The sequence below is a fragment of the Oreochromis aureus genome, linkage group 10 (genome assembly GCF_013358895.1).
Source record: "Oreochromis aureus strain Israel breed Guangdong linkage group 10, ZZ_aureus, whole genome shotgun sequence".
NCBI classification, from domain to species: Eukaryota; Metazoa; Chordata; class Actinopteri; order Cichliformes; family Cichlidae; genus Oreochromis; species Oreochromis aureus.
The window spans coordinates 24566697-24583126 of record NC_052951.1 but is presented as its reverse complement, the minus strand read 5'-3'; the positions used below and the strand labels follow the sequence as shown (position 1 = coordinate 24583126).

Sequence of the window (16430 nt, the reverse complement as noted above, 5' to 3'; positions counted from 1 at the left end):
AAGTGAATTCTTTTAATCACACTACACTCAGACCTCAGTAAATGTTCAGAGTTTTAAAAAATAATACTTTAATAAATGCTAACTTATTCTGTGCTTTAACAAAAAAAATTAAAATATTTTTCCAACGAATTTAACAAAGAAATCTCATTTATATCTGCAGTCCCTGGGTGGAGTCTTTTGCAATAAATGAAATATTCAATATTTTTTTAAAAATCAAATAAAATTAAAAACAAGTAATAGTCAGAAAACAGTCATTTTCTGAGCTAAGATGAGGTGTTATGTTGTAGATTGAAGTACCAAAGATAAGTTTGAACATTTCTTAAAGCAATATTAAAACCAATAAAATCGCAATGACACTGTTTCAGTTTTTAAAAAGTAAAAAAATAACGTTGAAAAAATGATGTTTTATTTATATTATATATAATAAAATGTTTTTAAATATGTGTACATGGCAAGGCTACATTTACTAAGCCATGTCAAATTCTGTTTTTGCTCTTGTTGTTGTTGATTTTAGTTGTTACAGTATAATTTACTATATTATTACTTAATTACAAAAATCTGGAATAAATAAATAAATGCAGGAATTGAAACATGAGGCATAAAGGTGTCCTGTATCTGACCTTGAGGCAGAATGACTGAATACATGTAAGAGAAAGCTCTCTAGATTACCTGAGAGGGCTAACAATTACTGTCCATTACTGCCTGACTGTAGAGGGCCAAGAGTCCCAGAATGCAATAAATAAATATAAAATCAAACAATTAATTAAATGCATCGATAACAAATTTTAATTTGAAATAAACTTTGATAACTTGCCAGAGTGGTTATAAAACTGTATATATATTTTAAAAGAACACAGGTAATTACATCTCTTTTTTTTCATTGTAAATACTAATCACCTGATGTCATCAGTTATGCTGCTGGCGCACTGTAAGCTGTGTCTTCTGCCCTCAGAAGTCTGGACTTCTGAGTGTACTTGCCAAGTGGGAAGTAACAAGTGTGCAAGTACAAACTCTGTGTACTTGTCACTGAGAAACACCCACTGAAAGAAACAACTCCACACCAAAACAGTGGGTTTAACTAGATCGGCTTTAGCCCCACAACCCGAGGTGAGGTTGACACAATAAATTCATGAACCATAAAATAATCAATTAAATGGTAAAATAATAAAATTGATTTTTTAAATAAAATGAATTTATATGTTAATTTATTAATTAATTATTTCTTAATTATTGCACTCCATAGTATCTCTGAAGCACACTGCATATGAAATATTGAGAGTTCCTGTTCACGTTTGGATGTAAACCACCGCTCTGCTCCACCACTGCGTGGCGCTGTGTAAAACAAGCAGGGCTGTAAGACGACTTCAAAGACCCGCTTGAAAGGACAGGAAGTCGCTTTTGTTGTCTTGGCCGAGGGAGAGCAAGATGTCTTCCCTGGACGTTCAGGATTTTATCCAACAAAACAGAGCTGTGGCCGAGCAGGTGGAGACATACAGAGGCTACTGGGAGAGCGACAAGCACTGGGAGCCCAGGCGGGAGTTCATCCTGCGGAACTTGAACGACTTTGAAGACTCTCAGCTGGACCACCTGCTCTCCCTCTCCATGGTGTGGGCCAACAACGTCTTCCTCGGCTGTCGGTGGGTAAACACAGCGTGCTTTCATGCCTCTAATTAAAGCCTGCTGATGGACACTTTTTCTAAGACAGCCGCTCCACAGCTCCCACAGCCCGGGATGACTAACCACTGTTTTTAAGTTTCGTCTTCCTTATTAAACAGACTAAAGGGTTGCTAAAGGGTAACAACCAGTGTTCTCTTTTCTCTGAAATTAATAGTTTGATTTTAGATATAGTATTTACTTACTTACTTATTATTATTGTTGTTGTTCCTGCTGCTTACTTACTATTTATTTACAAACTATTTAGAGATTTAGAGTTTATTGTTTATAGTGAGGTTTATTTTCCGCTGGTGGGCTCGCTGCTGCCCCCTGCAGCACTGGAGTCGTCTGCATCAGCTGCAATGCTACTCTGCTACATTTGCTACAGATGATGCTGAGTTTGTAAAGATGTCCTGCTGGATAAATTATGTGGTTATACATTTTTTTTAATGGCCCTAAAATTCCTTTTTCTCTATTATGGTTCAGGGAAAAAATATAATGTATGTATAATGGAAATATCAATGCAATATTGCATTTATATCAGTATATCAGATGTTTGTGCCTGCTACTGGACAACATCCAGTCTTTCTTCACTGGAAAAACAGTCTTTGGTTATCAAGTGGGTCTCTTTATAAAGTTACAGTCTGTTTTCAATTTTACCCTATTTTTGTTACTGTTTGTGGTGGCATCTTATGTTTTTATATATGGTGTATATGGTAAAAATTCTGCTACATAAGAAATTGAAACCCTAAGATTTAGCGATCCTCTAACCTCAAGCACTTGGCCAAAGTTGAGGGGGAAATCTGCCCTTAAAAATCTCCTCTGACTGTTTGCAGTGTGAGTCCAAGGAGAAATAAAAGGACACAGTGTTGTGAAAAACTATTTAAAATGAGAAGTGATTTCTTGATTCAAAAGGTCTGGTAGTATTCAGGTCTGGGTAACCCACATAAGTTCCTCATCCATTGGACCCTCACTCTCCAAACTCATGTTGAGACTGTGCGGGCAGATATAGCTAACCTTGCAACAGCAAGTATGGATGTGCGATCCCAGAGAAGCTAGACTACCTGTGCAATGTGAATGGGCTTCATGGTTCTGCCTCACGCTACTAGCAATTACATGGATGTTAGCAAAAAGCAGAACTAGGGTGGGCTGTCTTTTTGTTGCCTCTCCAGTGCACATGTCACTTTATTTTGCAACAAAGCAGGTTTCTTCTTCCTGACCAGATTGATTTACTGACATTTGTGATATACTGTGATTATGAAATGTATGCCTGACTTGATATGAATGTTTTGGACTCTTAGACAGAATCGTTTTTTTGTTTTTCCAGTTATTTAAAAAAAAAATCTTTATTTTTTGTTACACACCAAACAACTTAACAGATCGACTTGTCATTGTAGTAATCTGTAATTGCAGCCACTGGGGTCTGCGACTGGTATTAGCTTTTGGACAGCAATAAACCCACAAAATTGGATTTTCATTTCAGTGAGTTTGAGGGCACTCGAGGAGCAGCGCTGGCTGTTGAAGTGCATATTGGATGGCTTCTGTGATTACACCTTCTAAAAGACATTAACCCTCGGAATTGGTATAGGGTGCAATCATGCAAAAATGGCAGATAAAAGGATATCACTATTTCGTCATCCATAAGTTTGCACTCAAATGTGAATCAGAAGCAGGACTAAATTTCATTTATATGAAGGGAAATGTGTAGGAGGTGAAGAAACCATTCACATTTGTTAACTTTATCGAAGAATAAACAATTCTTCTCTTACCAGTATTATAGTTTTCTGTTGTTCAGTGATGTTATTTTCCCAGTGCACTATATTCTTACAGAAGAATATAAAGCACACAGATGAGTTACAGTTTAATGAAGTGTTATGTCTCATAATCGATGGCAGGTATAGCACAGAGCTGCTGGAAAAAGTGAAGGAAATGGCTGAAGGCATCGTAGTGGAGGACGCGCCGGTCTTCAAGACGAGAGATGAGATCGTTAAGAAGCAACAGGTATGTCTGTGAACACACACACACACACACACACACACACACACACACACACACACACACACAGCATATACATACAGCTATAATGACAGTCTTTGTTAATGGATCTCTCTGCTCTGTCACAGGGTCGATGACCGGACCAGTCATGGTGGATCAACACAGACTGGATTCAGCTTTTATCAAGTCAGACTGTTTGGGTTTTTTTTTAAATTTTTTTAATAGTTTTACAATCCTGGTGTTTTTAATAGTCGTGAGGAGTTCAGACATCAAAAGACATTTCTATTTTGAGCGAAAAAACTGGCCTCTTCAGACTTTTAGCCTTTTTATTTGTGCACAAACAGCAGTGGTGTCTGCGGGAGTTTGTGAGCCCCACTACTCAAGTATTTCAATCACAGTTTAACTTTTAAAAAAAAAAAATGTGTTTTTTAAATGTAACTTCAAACTAAAGATGACACTGATGTTCTTGTCTGAAGCACAATAAAGAACTTGTTTTATCATTTTTGTGTTGTCATTGCTGTCTGTGCCCCCTCCTGGTCACATTGTTTCGACTACATTATGGAGCCACTCCATGGTTAATCATACACGGCAATAAAATACAAATACTGCTACTTATAACTATGTCTGCTCAACGAGCTCCGACATGTAGAAAAGTGAACTTTAGTTAAAAGTAAAGCTACAGAGGTTAACATAAAAGCTGTTAACTTACTCTGGCACGGTGTGTTGGCAGCTGTCCTATTTTACATGGCAGCAATACCTGCAGCAAGCAGGGGTGACTTTAAAGGGTGCACTAGACCATATTTACTTCAAAGCTTTAGCAACATATTTTGCAGATTTCTCTAAATACATTTAATCAATATAATGTTTCAAAATATGAAATAAAAGTATAAAAATATGAAAATAAATCTTTTTTGGAGACCAGTGAAAATATAGGTCAGTAAAACTCTTGAGCAGCTGGCCTGGGGCTGTGAGGCTGGACACTCAATTATTATTAACATTAATTATTAACATGTGCACCGTCAGAACGTCTGTTTTCTTCAGCAGGAAGTGTTGCAAAAGCACAGGGCAAGCCTCAGCTCTGAGAATGCTGATATGACTGCTTCGCTTCATTGCAACTACCACATTCTCCTTTAAAGGCTTAGACACTCATACCAAGTGATTCACAAGCAAAGTTAAACACGCACTCAACAAACTGACTTCATCCCACAGATTCAATACTGTGAGAACTGTTTTTTAGTTCTACTAATATAAGAAAGCTTCCCAAGGGACTTTTTCACCTTAAGCCACAGTTTAGTGGCTTAACATTAACATTTTTGGACATTACTGTACTTGTGATTCATTTTTGCATTTAATAAAATTGATTTAATTGCCACACAAATACAATGAATGGATTTAGTTTTTGGCAATATTTACTATTGCTCATTAATAACAGTACATCTTATAGATTAATCAATCACTGCAGTACTAATCTCAAGTTTTGATGAAGCTCGCATTGATTTTGGGACGAGAAGCGTAAAGACAGAGGCTCAGCAAACATGGCAGAAATGTTGCAGTACCTTGCTTTAACTAAGTTACATGACAATATGAAAAACTACAAAACTCAGTGTAATAGTTCCACCCTATAGTTAATTATGAGACCGGTTGTCGGCCTCTTCGCATTAACCCTGTGGGTCCAGGTTACCTGTGTCACCTGGAATTAACCCAGCCTGGTTAAGCGCATAAGGAACCGGATGGATGAATAAATCACCAGAACCCGTGTCAAAGTCTGAAAAATGTGTTTTTTTATTATGTTTATACAGCATATCGTTAAGTATACATTATGTTTAATTCACAAAATTGTTTTTTATAACATATCCCTTCTGCTTATTGGGTGAGATAAGTCACAAGCCACAATATAACCTTTATTATCAAGGAAAAGAGGAATTCTGGTTTATGATGACTGATTACTTAGCTGGAGTCGGGCAGGATTAAGTCAGTAATTTACAGTTGAGGGGTGGCGTTTTTAAAATGGGGGAATAAGAGCAAATAAAGCGGTGGGCAAAAAGCAGGCATGAAAACAACTTGAGCCCTTAGGAAAACAGTTGACATCACACTCTTGGAACAGGCTTCATGATCTTTGCAGCAGTTTGTTCTTATCCAATCAATTCTCTTATGCCCAAAATTATAGGAAAAAAAAGAAAGTATGAAGTGGAGCACCCTGCTTTCATCCTCTGCTTATTTGCTAATTCAGATGTCAGCTGTGTCATTTTTAAGAGAAAGAACAAAAGCACCGACTGTGTTCAGGCTGACACATGTCACAGGCGACAAAGCATTCAGAAGTCATTTACTTTCTTTGGCAAACTAAATGAGAAAAACCAAGAGAACAGTTTGACTGCAAACAGTAAAAAGGTTCAATAAATAGAAAAAAGCAGACTAAAGAAAAACACGATGTAGAAGCAGAGTTCCTCCAGCAATGCCAGTTCTGTCCCCCCCCCCCCCCAACATCGAATGATACAGCGACACCACCCACATCTGAACTCGCTGGCTAAGGGCCATCAGGCTCTACATATATTTTGATTATAGCATTATATGCGGTTTCTAATATACCAAAGAATGAAACTGTCGGGGACTGCAGAGCCTCAGTCCAAGTTCTTCATGTTAATATTCACTTTCTCATAACCCTCTCAAACAACCTTCTTCTACCCGGGAGCAGAAATGATTAAAAGAAAAGCTCAGAGATTGCCAGTCATGATTCATCAGTGCAAGGGAGACTTGGCACTGCTGCAGCCTGTGACGTCTGCGAGCCCAAACCTACAGCATCTCTTAAAATAAACAGAGATATGCTGGAAGAGATCAGGGACTGCTCTTTATCAGCTGAATCTGCTGTCGACTTCAAAGATGACGATGATGGTGATGATGCTACCGATTCTGGCTTTTCCCACGACTTTCAAAATAATGATTCAGTCATTGATGTGCCCCTTTCTTAGCCAAGTTGTGGATAATACAAAAATAAAGGAAAAAAAGAGGGGGATGGGAAGGAGTCTGTGAAACACAAACAGCATCATTCCAACCAGAGATATATTACAAATTCTGTTAGCAATAACTTATGTCACATCATGCAATAAAAAAAAATAAAAGTAAAGACAGGGAACAAATACAAGATTGATTTCCCCTCTCCTGTTTCCCTAAAATGCATTGGCAAGCAAGGTAATGTCCATTCTGGTTTGGTTGTTCTTGCCCCCCCCCAGTGTGGCACTTAAGTTCTTCTGATATAGTTGCTGTGTTTTCTTTTTTCTTGATTTTTTTTCTCGATGAGGTAAAAATGAGAGACTGAAGTACTTGGATGGTGAAGAGTGGGTGATGGAGAGAAGAGTAGAGTAGAGAGCAGAGAGCGAGAGGAGCTCAGACATCCACCCAGCTCTGCTCCACGATGGCCGTCACCCTCTTCTCGTACTCCCTCTTGTTTTCCTGATAGAGCTGTGCGGCCTGACTGTTGGCTGGGCTGTTGGGGTTTGGCTCGTCCAGCAATGACTGCGAGAGAGAAAAAGGAAGACTAATGATGAAAATGTTGACATCCTGAAGGTTAAATAACCAGGAGAGATACTTCGGATGTCCCTGTATAGAATCATCATGCTTCACCGTGAATTAAAATGTATGAAAAGGGAGTGAAACACGACCAACCTGGATGGAGGTGAGTATGGACGACACATCGTACGTGGGGCTCCAGCGATTCTGAAGTATGTCTAAACATATACTGCCATCTGCGTAAACTGACATGCAGAGAAAAAGATCAGCATCAGTGTCCTTCTGCTCAGTTCCCCTACATTTAGTAAAATCTGAGAGAAGTGTTATCAGTTTAATGTAGCAAGATTTGGAATAATGTTGCAGCTGTAATAAGAGAATGTATTACTATCAACACATTTACAACTAAAGCTAATGAGGAGTGTATCCGTGACCATTCATTTTATGCTAATGTGTGTTATATTTAATGCTGTATGCTTTCATATTTATTTGTTGCCCCTTGTTTTCTTATTGTACTGTTTTTGTTTGACCTGCCAGAGGCTACAGATTAAATGTAGACATTAATGTGCACCCTCCCTTTAAATAAATACATGACACTTTTTAAAATTAAACATTTAAATTGAATTTAAATCATCAAGACAGTTTCTTTACATTACTGGTGAAGTACATTGTAATCTGGTGCTTGTTCTTATTGTAGCGCTGCAAACTGAAAACTTAAAAATGAAACAAAGCCATAAATAAGTCTAACATATTACATACATAACTCATTACAATGCCGGCATGCACCAAGGTTATTATAGTTCATAAAAATGTGTGAAAATACATTTTAGGCTCTGATGCATGTTTACTGAGACTGTGAGATCTGGAAGACTAAGTCTACCTCCAGAAACTGAATAAAATAATAAACCATTAAAAAGAAAAACTGACAAATTTATAACATGTTTAGTAAGAGTTGGATATTTATTCTGTGTAAAAATGTAAAAAAGATAAACATTTTTACAATTTCATTTTTAAACAGAGGAATTGTGCTGCTAGTATAAACCTAGTGGAAAGTTGCAGTGGTTCATTTATGCTCCTGGACATAAATGCATAAGCTTTTTTTTTTTTACTCTATTTTAAAAAATATATAAAACACTGTAGGGTTTCATTTTAAAGCTACAGAATTCTTGATGTGTGTTTATTTGCACAAAATATATTAAATATTACACAATCATCTACAAATATCTACAATTTTTTTTAGATTGGGTTTAAAACTGAAGCATAGGAGTGCTGGTTTATCTCACTGGATTAGCTCACTGGGTTCAGCATGTGACTCATTTGGCGTAAGGTTAATGTGGAGGCTGCCCTGATGCCATTTACTGTTCTTTCTTCCAGCTTTCCTGACTCCTTTCTACCTGCTACAATAAAGGCTAGATGCAGATAAAGTCCTCAGTCTTTAAACTTGTAGACTTTACTGCAGGCTGACAGTAGAAGTCCACTGTCCTTCTATGAGATATACCTGCAGCATACAGACAGGGATGAGGTTATACTGTAAAATATAAATCTACTCATAGATTGTGCTACATTCTTATAGATTTAGTATAGGAAGTAATTCAAATAGCCAGTAAAAGTCTGATCTACTGGCCTGGCAGCCAAAACGTGTCATGTTGAACACTTATTCTAGTATACTTCAACACATAGATCACATAAACATACCCGAAGTTTTAAAATCTATTTTTATATTATATATATTGTAACAAAGACGTTTTTTTGATATAGTATAGGTATAATATACACAAATAGAGCCATTTAAAAAAAATAAGTATTTCTGTATAAACTATGTGTTCAGAAATGACCCTACACTGTCATTTTATTCACTAGACTAGCTTAGTTGCTTGAAGGTCAGAACACTTGGTAAGCTTCAGTGAACATGGTGCTGCACCATTGATAATTGAGGGCATTTCAGCTGTTAGCCCACTTACCATTTGGGTGAAACATTCTGGAGACAAACCGAACCGTGGGAGGCTTGTTTGGGTACTCCTCAGAAAACTCTATCAGAAGCTTAAATGTTCCTGCGAAGATAGAAGGAGAGGGTATGAGGCATAACAAATGACAGACAGAGGGAGTGTGAGGGGGGGTGAACGTAAGTAATTTTGCAAGGAGAATACAGATGTGAAGGATGGAGGGGGTCAGACAAAATGAGAGAAACAATTATGTTACTATAAATATCAGCAGCTCGACTGAAAAGAGAAGCTAGAAAGTTAATTATTATAAAAGAAGCAATGGACGGTGTTGAAATCCAAGCTTGGAAAAAACTGTAGGAACGCTGCCTGCCTGCCTGGCGGGGGGGACGACAATACCACATCAGCCTTTTATGGTCGAGGGGTAAAAATCGTACTTTATGATGCTGCGTTACTGACCTACAAACTTCTGTTCGATTCACAGCATACTATAGTTAAAATAAGTACTTTGATTCATATTTATAGAGCCAGTGCGTGGATGCAGCGAGCTTTTAGCCCACCAAAACTAGGCCCCTGATAATTGTTCAGTTGAAATTACTGCAGCTGTGATAACTTGCCAAAAGGACTCCTATACAAAAAATAAAAATAAAAATGGGTGGCCTGTGTATAAATTAGACTACAACTTCTTCAACTTTCAAGGATTAAATGTCAGTTCTCCTTTCTACTTCAAAATAATTGTAGCAGTTCCTAACTCTCAGAGGTCTAGTTGTTACCACATGATCAAAATATGATGACCGATTAAAGTACCACTTTGTTTTCAATTTAAGTCATTTTAAATGCATTTCAGACACTTAAACTACTTCAGATACTCAATTTGTAATAATTTCTAACTTACAATTTAAAAAAAGAAGCTATCTACTCAGAGGTGTGGCAATCCTCACGATAATTGTGGGATTTTGTGCGCAGGTACACTGATTATTTGAGCATGCAACCCATAATCATTTCACTACACACACGCTGCCCGAAAAGTAATAATACATTGACTGAGTTCTCCAACTCTACAACAACATCACGAGTTCAAGGTAAAGTTAAACCACATCTAGAACTCAGATAAACATGAGGCTGCACTTTAGATGACTCAAAATGTAGAACTTACCATCTTCAAATGGTGTTCCCACAGGCCTGCAGAAGGCAGAGAGAGAGAGATTTAAAATGTTTCCAAAATCCAAATATCCCCACTGCTAATCCCCATTAAGACCCTCTCTAGTAGTACTGCAGTCTGTCCTTCAAGGAGTACAAGCTCTGCAGACACCAGGGTCCATATTTACTAAGCTCTTCTTGCTCACACAGAACATGTTGAGGGGCCAATTAAAACAGCTGCCGTCATACTTTACATTTGTAGCAGCCTCCCCTTTGATTTAGGTGAGCAACTACGATCGAGTGTATTTTTATAAACCCATGTGCGTATTTGTAATTTGGTTTTGTTACATATCCTTGCTCCTGGTTGGATTTCTAGTTACTTTCAGCAAATCAATTTGCTTGTGCATTTGATGTTTTATTAATTCTTGCGACTTAAATTTCACATCACTTCTGAGTAGATTTTTCTCCAGTTGCTCTTCTTTTAAACACGCACAGCAAATTATCCACCAGAGATACACCCAATATGAAAAAAGCTACTTCTTTAATACGGGTTTATTCTTAACACACTTTCTTATCTCCAACAGTGTCTTCCAGCCCTCTTGCTGTGACTCCACATGCTGATTTTCCAGACTGCTCTGTGCAACAATCAGGGCTGCAATCAGAAACACTTTTTAAAGCAGAAGGATGTGGTGGACGAGAACACAGTGGGGGTGGGTGGGTTGCAGAATCTGCGCATCACAATCGCAGTGGCACAGTCAAGACGGCAGGGCGGATTTAGAGAATGACTCACCCAAAAATAACAGCGTTCCAAAGCATGATGTTGTTCTCTGATGGTGCTCCGCTCACACCGGTAGGAGGATCTTCTTGAAGTCTGGGCAAGACGGAGAAAGAAACAGAGACTTTAGAGTGAAGAAAAAGAGGTGAGACGAGAAGACATACACAGCAAAAAACCCTGAATCAGTGGAAAGGGAGGCAGGGACATGAAGTAAAGGAGCAAAAGAGGGGGGGGAAAGGGGGAAAAACATGAAAAAGAATGATGGCAAAAATAAAAACCCCTTAGATGTAAAGGGAGAGAAGCAAGTGGGAAAGACAGAGCTGAGCAGGGGTGGTGGTTTTAATTAACAGCTTTACTGCAGGAAAATTAGCAATCAAAACACGAACTGCTGTATCAACACGACTTTCAACAGACAGCCAGGCTCACAGGATCAACAGCACTATGACAGTCCTGTTGTCACATGTCAGTGAACATAAGTGCTCATCTGAAGCACTGCAGCACCAGTACTGTATCCACAGTGGCCATCAAATCTCTGGTGTTGTTAATGCAAAGCACTTAAGCCATCAAGTCGACCTTCACCTGAAATGACTTCAGAGTAGCACCGACAGGCTATCAGAACAACGTCGAAGCAGGAAACGAGCGGAAGCCACGAGCCTGCACTACAAAGCAAGCTCAACATATCCAGGATCTCTTTTCCTAATCTGGCTTCCCTTACCCTACCATCAGCCATCATCAGATTGTGTTATCACCATAACAAGACAACCCAGGCTTCCCCCACTATGAGCATTAACGAAGCAAGACGAGCACACATGACCAATCAAAAACTTGGACATCAAATCCAATTTTAGAAATCTAACCAAATCCAAAATGTCGACTGTGTAGGACACAGGAGGATCTGGCATGTCATGACAACTGCTTACTCTATGAAATGTACAGGCTGTCGTTTGATATGTGTGAAACAGTTTCAGTCTCACTCGTTCAGCCACAGCACTGCTCTGAGAGGAAGACAAATTGGGTAAGCAGTTTTAGCCTATGTGCAAGTTTTATATAAGGTCAGCAAGAAAAGGCTTAAAGCCCTGTTTTGGCATCACGTCATTATATTAAAGGTTACACACGCACACAAAAGAAAACTATTTAAAGACTGCTTGTAGCCAATAGCAAAAAAAAAGTATGTACTGATTCAAATCTGTGTATTATCATCTGTGTTTGACCTTTTCACCTCTACTGTGACCTTGGACCCAGACCTTCCCAGTAACAGGAAGCCTGTAGTACTACAAAATAAACCTACATTTCTTTTAATTGAGCATATTAAAATATCCTACAAGTAATATTTTTCCACCATCTTCCACAATGTGCTGATCAAAGTACTGTGAATCATATTGCAACCATAATAAATGCATAACCTTTGCATTTCCTCTATAGACGCCCTACACTGCTAAATAATTCAGCAAGTTTGGTTGTGGAGCCATGTGGAGACAAGTGATGAAAACCGGCACATCTACATGTCCTAACATTCTGGCTAATTGATAAAACTTATGTTTCTTCGTGTCACAGCAGCTTGACCCGGCCTGGCAGACTGGGCTCTAAATGAAATCACTATAGTATTTTTTTTTTTTTTTAAACAAGTTAAGGTGGAATAACTCTGCTATGCTTTCAAATATAATGTTTCATATTATATCTTCTCTACATAGACCTCTATCTGATTTATAAATTGTTAACATAAAAGAAAAGGTAAAAGATTGTCAAATGAGTGCCAGTCAAAGATTTGAAAACCATCACTTTTTCACATGATAGTGCTTGTAATTTGAAGGTAAAAGAATGAGAAGGTAAAAATAAGAAACTAAAGAAGGTTTGAGATCATGTATACTTGTTTTTTTTGACTGTTCAGCCCCCAAATGATTTATCGGTTAACCCAAATTAACCACAGCTGGATTAATCATAATTAAAAATAATTATTAGTTGAGGCTCCACAAATAAAACTACCCAGGCGTGCCTGACAAACGACATGCCACAGCAGCAACTGCCTAGCAACAGAGGCGTCAGCAAATCAAAAGAGGTGTGGCAGCGGGTCAACAATTTAAATGAAGTTTCCGACAGCGGCCTCAATAAAATCTGTGTTGCTATCAAACTGATTTCTGAAGCTCATGGTAGATTATTGTGCCACATTAAAGGTCTTGCTTCAAATCACCAAATCTATATAGGCCAAGTCCGGCAGTCACTACAGGCTATTGAGGCCTACAATTCCAGGCCCAGTTTAAAAGCTGGTTTAATAAGAGCTTATAGCTATAAAACAAGGTAGGCTGATTTGTGCGTCTGTGAGTGCAGATCCATGTCTAAGTCCCTTGCTGTAGATGGACCCACTGCAATTAACCTCATTTACAGTAATCTCCCTGAACTCTTTGCTGGTAAAGGGAAGCTCCACTGAGTTCATCTTCTAGGATAGACCGATAGTTTATTTTAATTGAAAACTGGGGATTACTCACAAGTCTGCAGTAAGGAAGATTAGGGCAAGTACGGGACTGTTGATGAAGAGACTGTGTCGTGGTAAATTTGACATGAACTGTCAGAAAATAAACTGGGAATGCATTTTAATATGTTAGTATCAAGTTATTATGTTAGTATTATATTAAGCTATTATGTAAAAATAAAAGCAGGATTATTTGCCTTAACTATATGTGGACCAAAACATGCTCTCTGACCTCTAGAGACCGATGGCTGAGGCCAGAAAACACCCAATTAAGATTTAAAATTTAAAAGACTAGCCTCTTATCCGTACTATACCAGCCTCTTTGATTCTCTTTCTTTGATTGAATCCTGAACTGAAATTAGCCCAATAATTTCAAATTAAAAGCCTCTTTGTGTATTGTTGTAAACTAAGAAAACCCATGTAGTACATTCAGTGTTACTTTCCAAAAACACATTTTTAGACTAAAATCAGACACATAAACCCCAAAACTGGGGTTACGCATTTTTTGGGGAGGGGTTTGACTTTTTCTCAATAGAAAGCATTAAATAAGTAATAAAGTAAGCATTTAGCGAAACAGACTCAATGCCTAAGAAAGGGAAAACTGCTCTTATATCAGAAACATTCATATCATCGTTTTGTAGTTATATGTCATGAAATACATCCAACATGTTTTCTCTTTAAATACAGACAAAAAGTACAACTTGGTCTCAGGTGACATTAGTCACTGTCATTTTAGACTCTTTATATCAGACACTGCATTGTTGCAGGACTTTAATTGCAATCCCTCATAAAACTGTTTATTATTCTAAAAACAGTGTGGTCAAGATAATCATTCATCTCAAACAAAGCCTTCTGGGAATGATGCAGTTTAGCACATTCAAACACCTGGGATTAAAAAAGTTACATAAAGTGTTATAACATGTGCCAAAAGAGGTTTTAATGCTCTCTAATAGAAATCAGAGCTTACAAACTATTATTATTTAAAATATCCATGTGTTATATGAAAGGGTAATATCTGATTTACAACACTGCATTAATGCTACAAAGTAAGCTACAATGCGCTAAAATGTAACTACACATATAATCATGAGTATCCCTCATAGTAATATACCCTACAAACTCGGAATTTGATTAGCATATGGAGAATGCATCCATTAAACAATAAAACTATTTTAAGAGTGCAGAGAGATGCCCCGTTTCTCTTTCTTTTCCTTTATAGCTCTGACGATGTGTGTATACATTCAGAGTCAGCTCTGAAGTCTTCTCTCCTTCCTGTGTTTCGGTAAAAGTAACTGCAGTTTGTGGTTTATCAGCTCCAGCGGCCCAGTTTCATTCATGAAGGCAGCAATGCAGACAACAATGTACAAGAATAAATGCCAACAATGCCACAGCCCACTGCAGCGTGGACTAAAATTATTTCTGAAAATGTATCTGGCAAAGAAAGGAAGCTTAAGCCTTACTGAATATAGTCAAAAAGAAAGAGGACCACAGCATTTATTTACCGTCTTATTACACCTAAATTACTGAGCTAAAACCCCACACAACAGTGTAGCGGCCCATTTTCAAGAAACATACACTTTGACTTACAGGTCAAACAGGTGAGGTTAAGCAATACCATGCAAGACTGAATTCAATCAGCCAGCACTGGCGTGGACACATGCTGATTCGGGCATGTGCAATTGTGTTTCCCTTGCCTCAGTGTCACCGTTTACCACCTGGGGACTAGCAGAGCAGAGTTCAGTTACAGTGACACATTATCCCCTCTGCTTCAATGGCTGCTCTTAGTAGAATAGCTTAGCATCTTTTTTCCACTGACAGGTGTGCGTGTGTCTGTTATTCACGCACACACAGTTGGATGCCATATGGAGCGAGGCAACAGATTGGGGATAGCAGGTATTACAAGCAGGCCCTTGCCAGGTGTTATTCCCCCAGGAAGCCTTAACATATTCTTTTTGTTATCATATCATCACGTACTAACTGTATGTATTAAATATCTGGATTTAAAATAAAGCATCAGGAACATATAGATAGAGCAATCCCCGACCACAAACCTTGGCAAAACCTGCAACCCTAGGATGAAATATGACCATGCCGACTGGTTGACTTATTTGAAAGCACAATATAAACCTACAGCTTGCAGACTGCGGGCATTAATAGGATAAATCCTGTGACATTTAGCTTCTAATCGGGGCCAGTTAAGCCAAGACAAACGGTCACCAGTAAACCTCTGCAAGTGAAGCTGATCCCACACCAAAAAAAAAAACTAGCCATAAAAAACGAAAACGTTATTCCCTCGGTACAAAAACCTCCCCCCACTGCAGAACACAAACAGCGTTTAAATGATCCCCTAGCGTCTCGGTTACTTCATAAGCCATCAAATATCGAGACAAACCATAACCGATGAGCCTGTCTCACATTAACTCCTGCCTGGGTTTCTGCACAGCATTGTTTGCACCAGCAGCTAACACTAAGCTAGCTGCCGACAGCTTCATGGGCTAAAGCTACACAGAGATGCCCAAACGATGAGGACGGTACCTTTTAAAATCTCGCATGAGCCGTCTCCTTGCCGGTGTCGACATAATTCAAAATGTGTTAAAAATATAGATATTTAAAAAACAACAATAATAATAACCCAAGACCATAGACCGAATACTGTCGGAAACAAAATCCGGTACTTCTTCCGCTTGCAGCTCTTTTCTTCTTCTCCCTGAACCACTGGCTAGCTTTAGCTATTTATGGTGACGTCGGTTGCTTACAGAGGCACAGCCCCTTTTAGCTCACAAACGGTGCTGATGTAAAAGCGTTAATTTAAACACCTCCGAGCTGCAAATCCAACTATTTTTGATACTCTTGCTATAGGTGGTGTTCATTTTCTCAAATACCCGGAACTCTTACATACTGTTCGTGTCAAATTTAGCTACAAAAAAAAATAGCAGCAAAAAAATTCCCTAAACCCTTA

At 38.3% G+C, this 16430-nt stretch overlaps 2 protein-coding genes across 2 annotated transcripts; one reads left to right on the top strand and one right to left on the bottom strand.

Annotated features, from left to right (window-relative positions):
• Nucleotides 1-1391: 1391 nt before the first annotated feature.
• cdkn2aipnl (CDKN2A interacting protein N-terminal like) lies at nucleotides 1392-4150 on the top strand. The gene is made up of 3 exons (XM_031734112.2): nucleotides 1392-1637; nucleotides 3549-3654; nucleotides 3777-4150. The coding sequence occupies exons 1-3, from the start codon at nucleotides 1426-1428 to the stop codon at nucleotides 3783-3785; spliced, it is 327 nt and encodes a 108-aa protein (XP_031589972.1). The 5' UTR covers nucleotides 1392-1425; the 3' UTR covers nucleotides 3786-4150.
• Nucleotides 4151-5406: 1256 nt separating this feature from the next.
• ube2b (ubiquitin-conjugating enzyme E2B (RAD6 homolog)) lies at nucleotides 5407-16199 on the bottom strand. The gene is made up of 6 exons (XM_031734259.2): nucleotides 16007-16199; nucleotides 11020-11100; nucleotides 10246-10271; nucleotides 9111-9200; nucleotides 7309-7397; nucleotides 5407-7158 (listed from the first exon to the last, which is right to left on the bottom strand). The coding sequence occupies exons 1-6, from the start codon at nucleotides 16048-16050 to the stop codon at nucleotides 7030-7032; spliced, it is 459 nt and encodes a 152-aa protein (XP_031590119.1). The 5' UTR covers nucleotides 16051-16199; the 3' UTR covers nucleotides 5407-7029.
• Nucleotides 16200-16430: the final 231 nt, after the last annotated feature.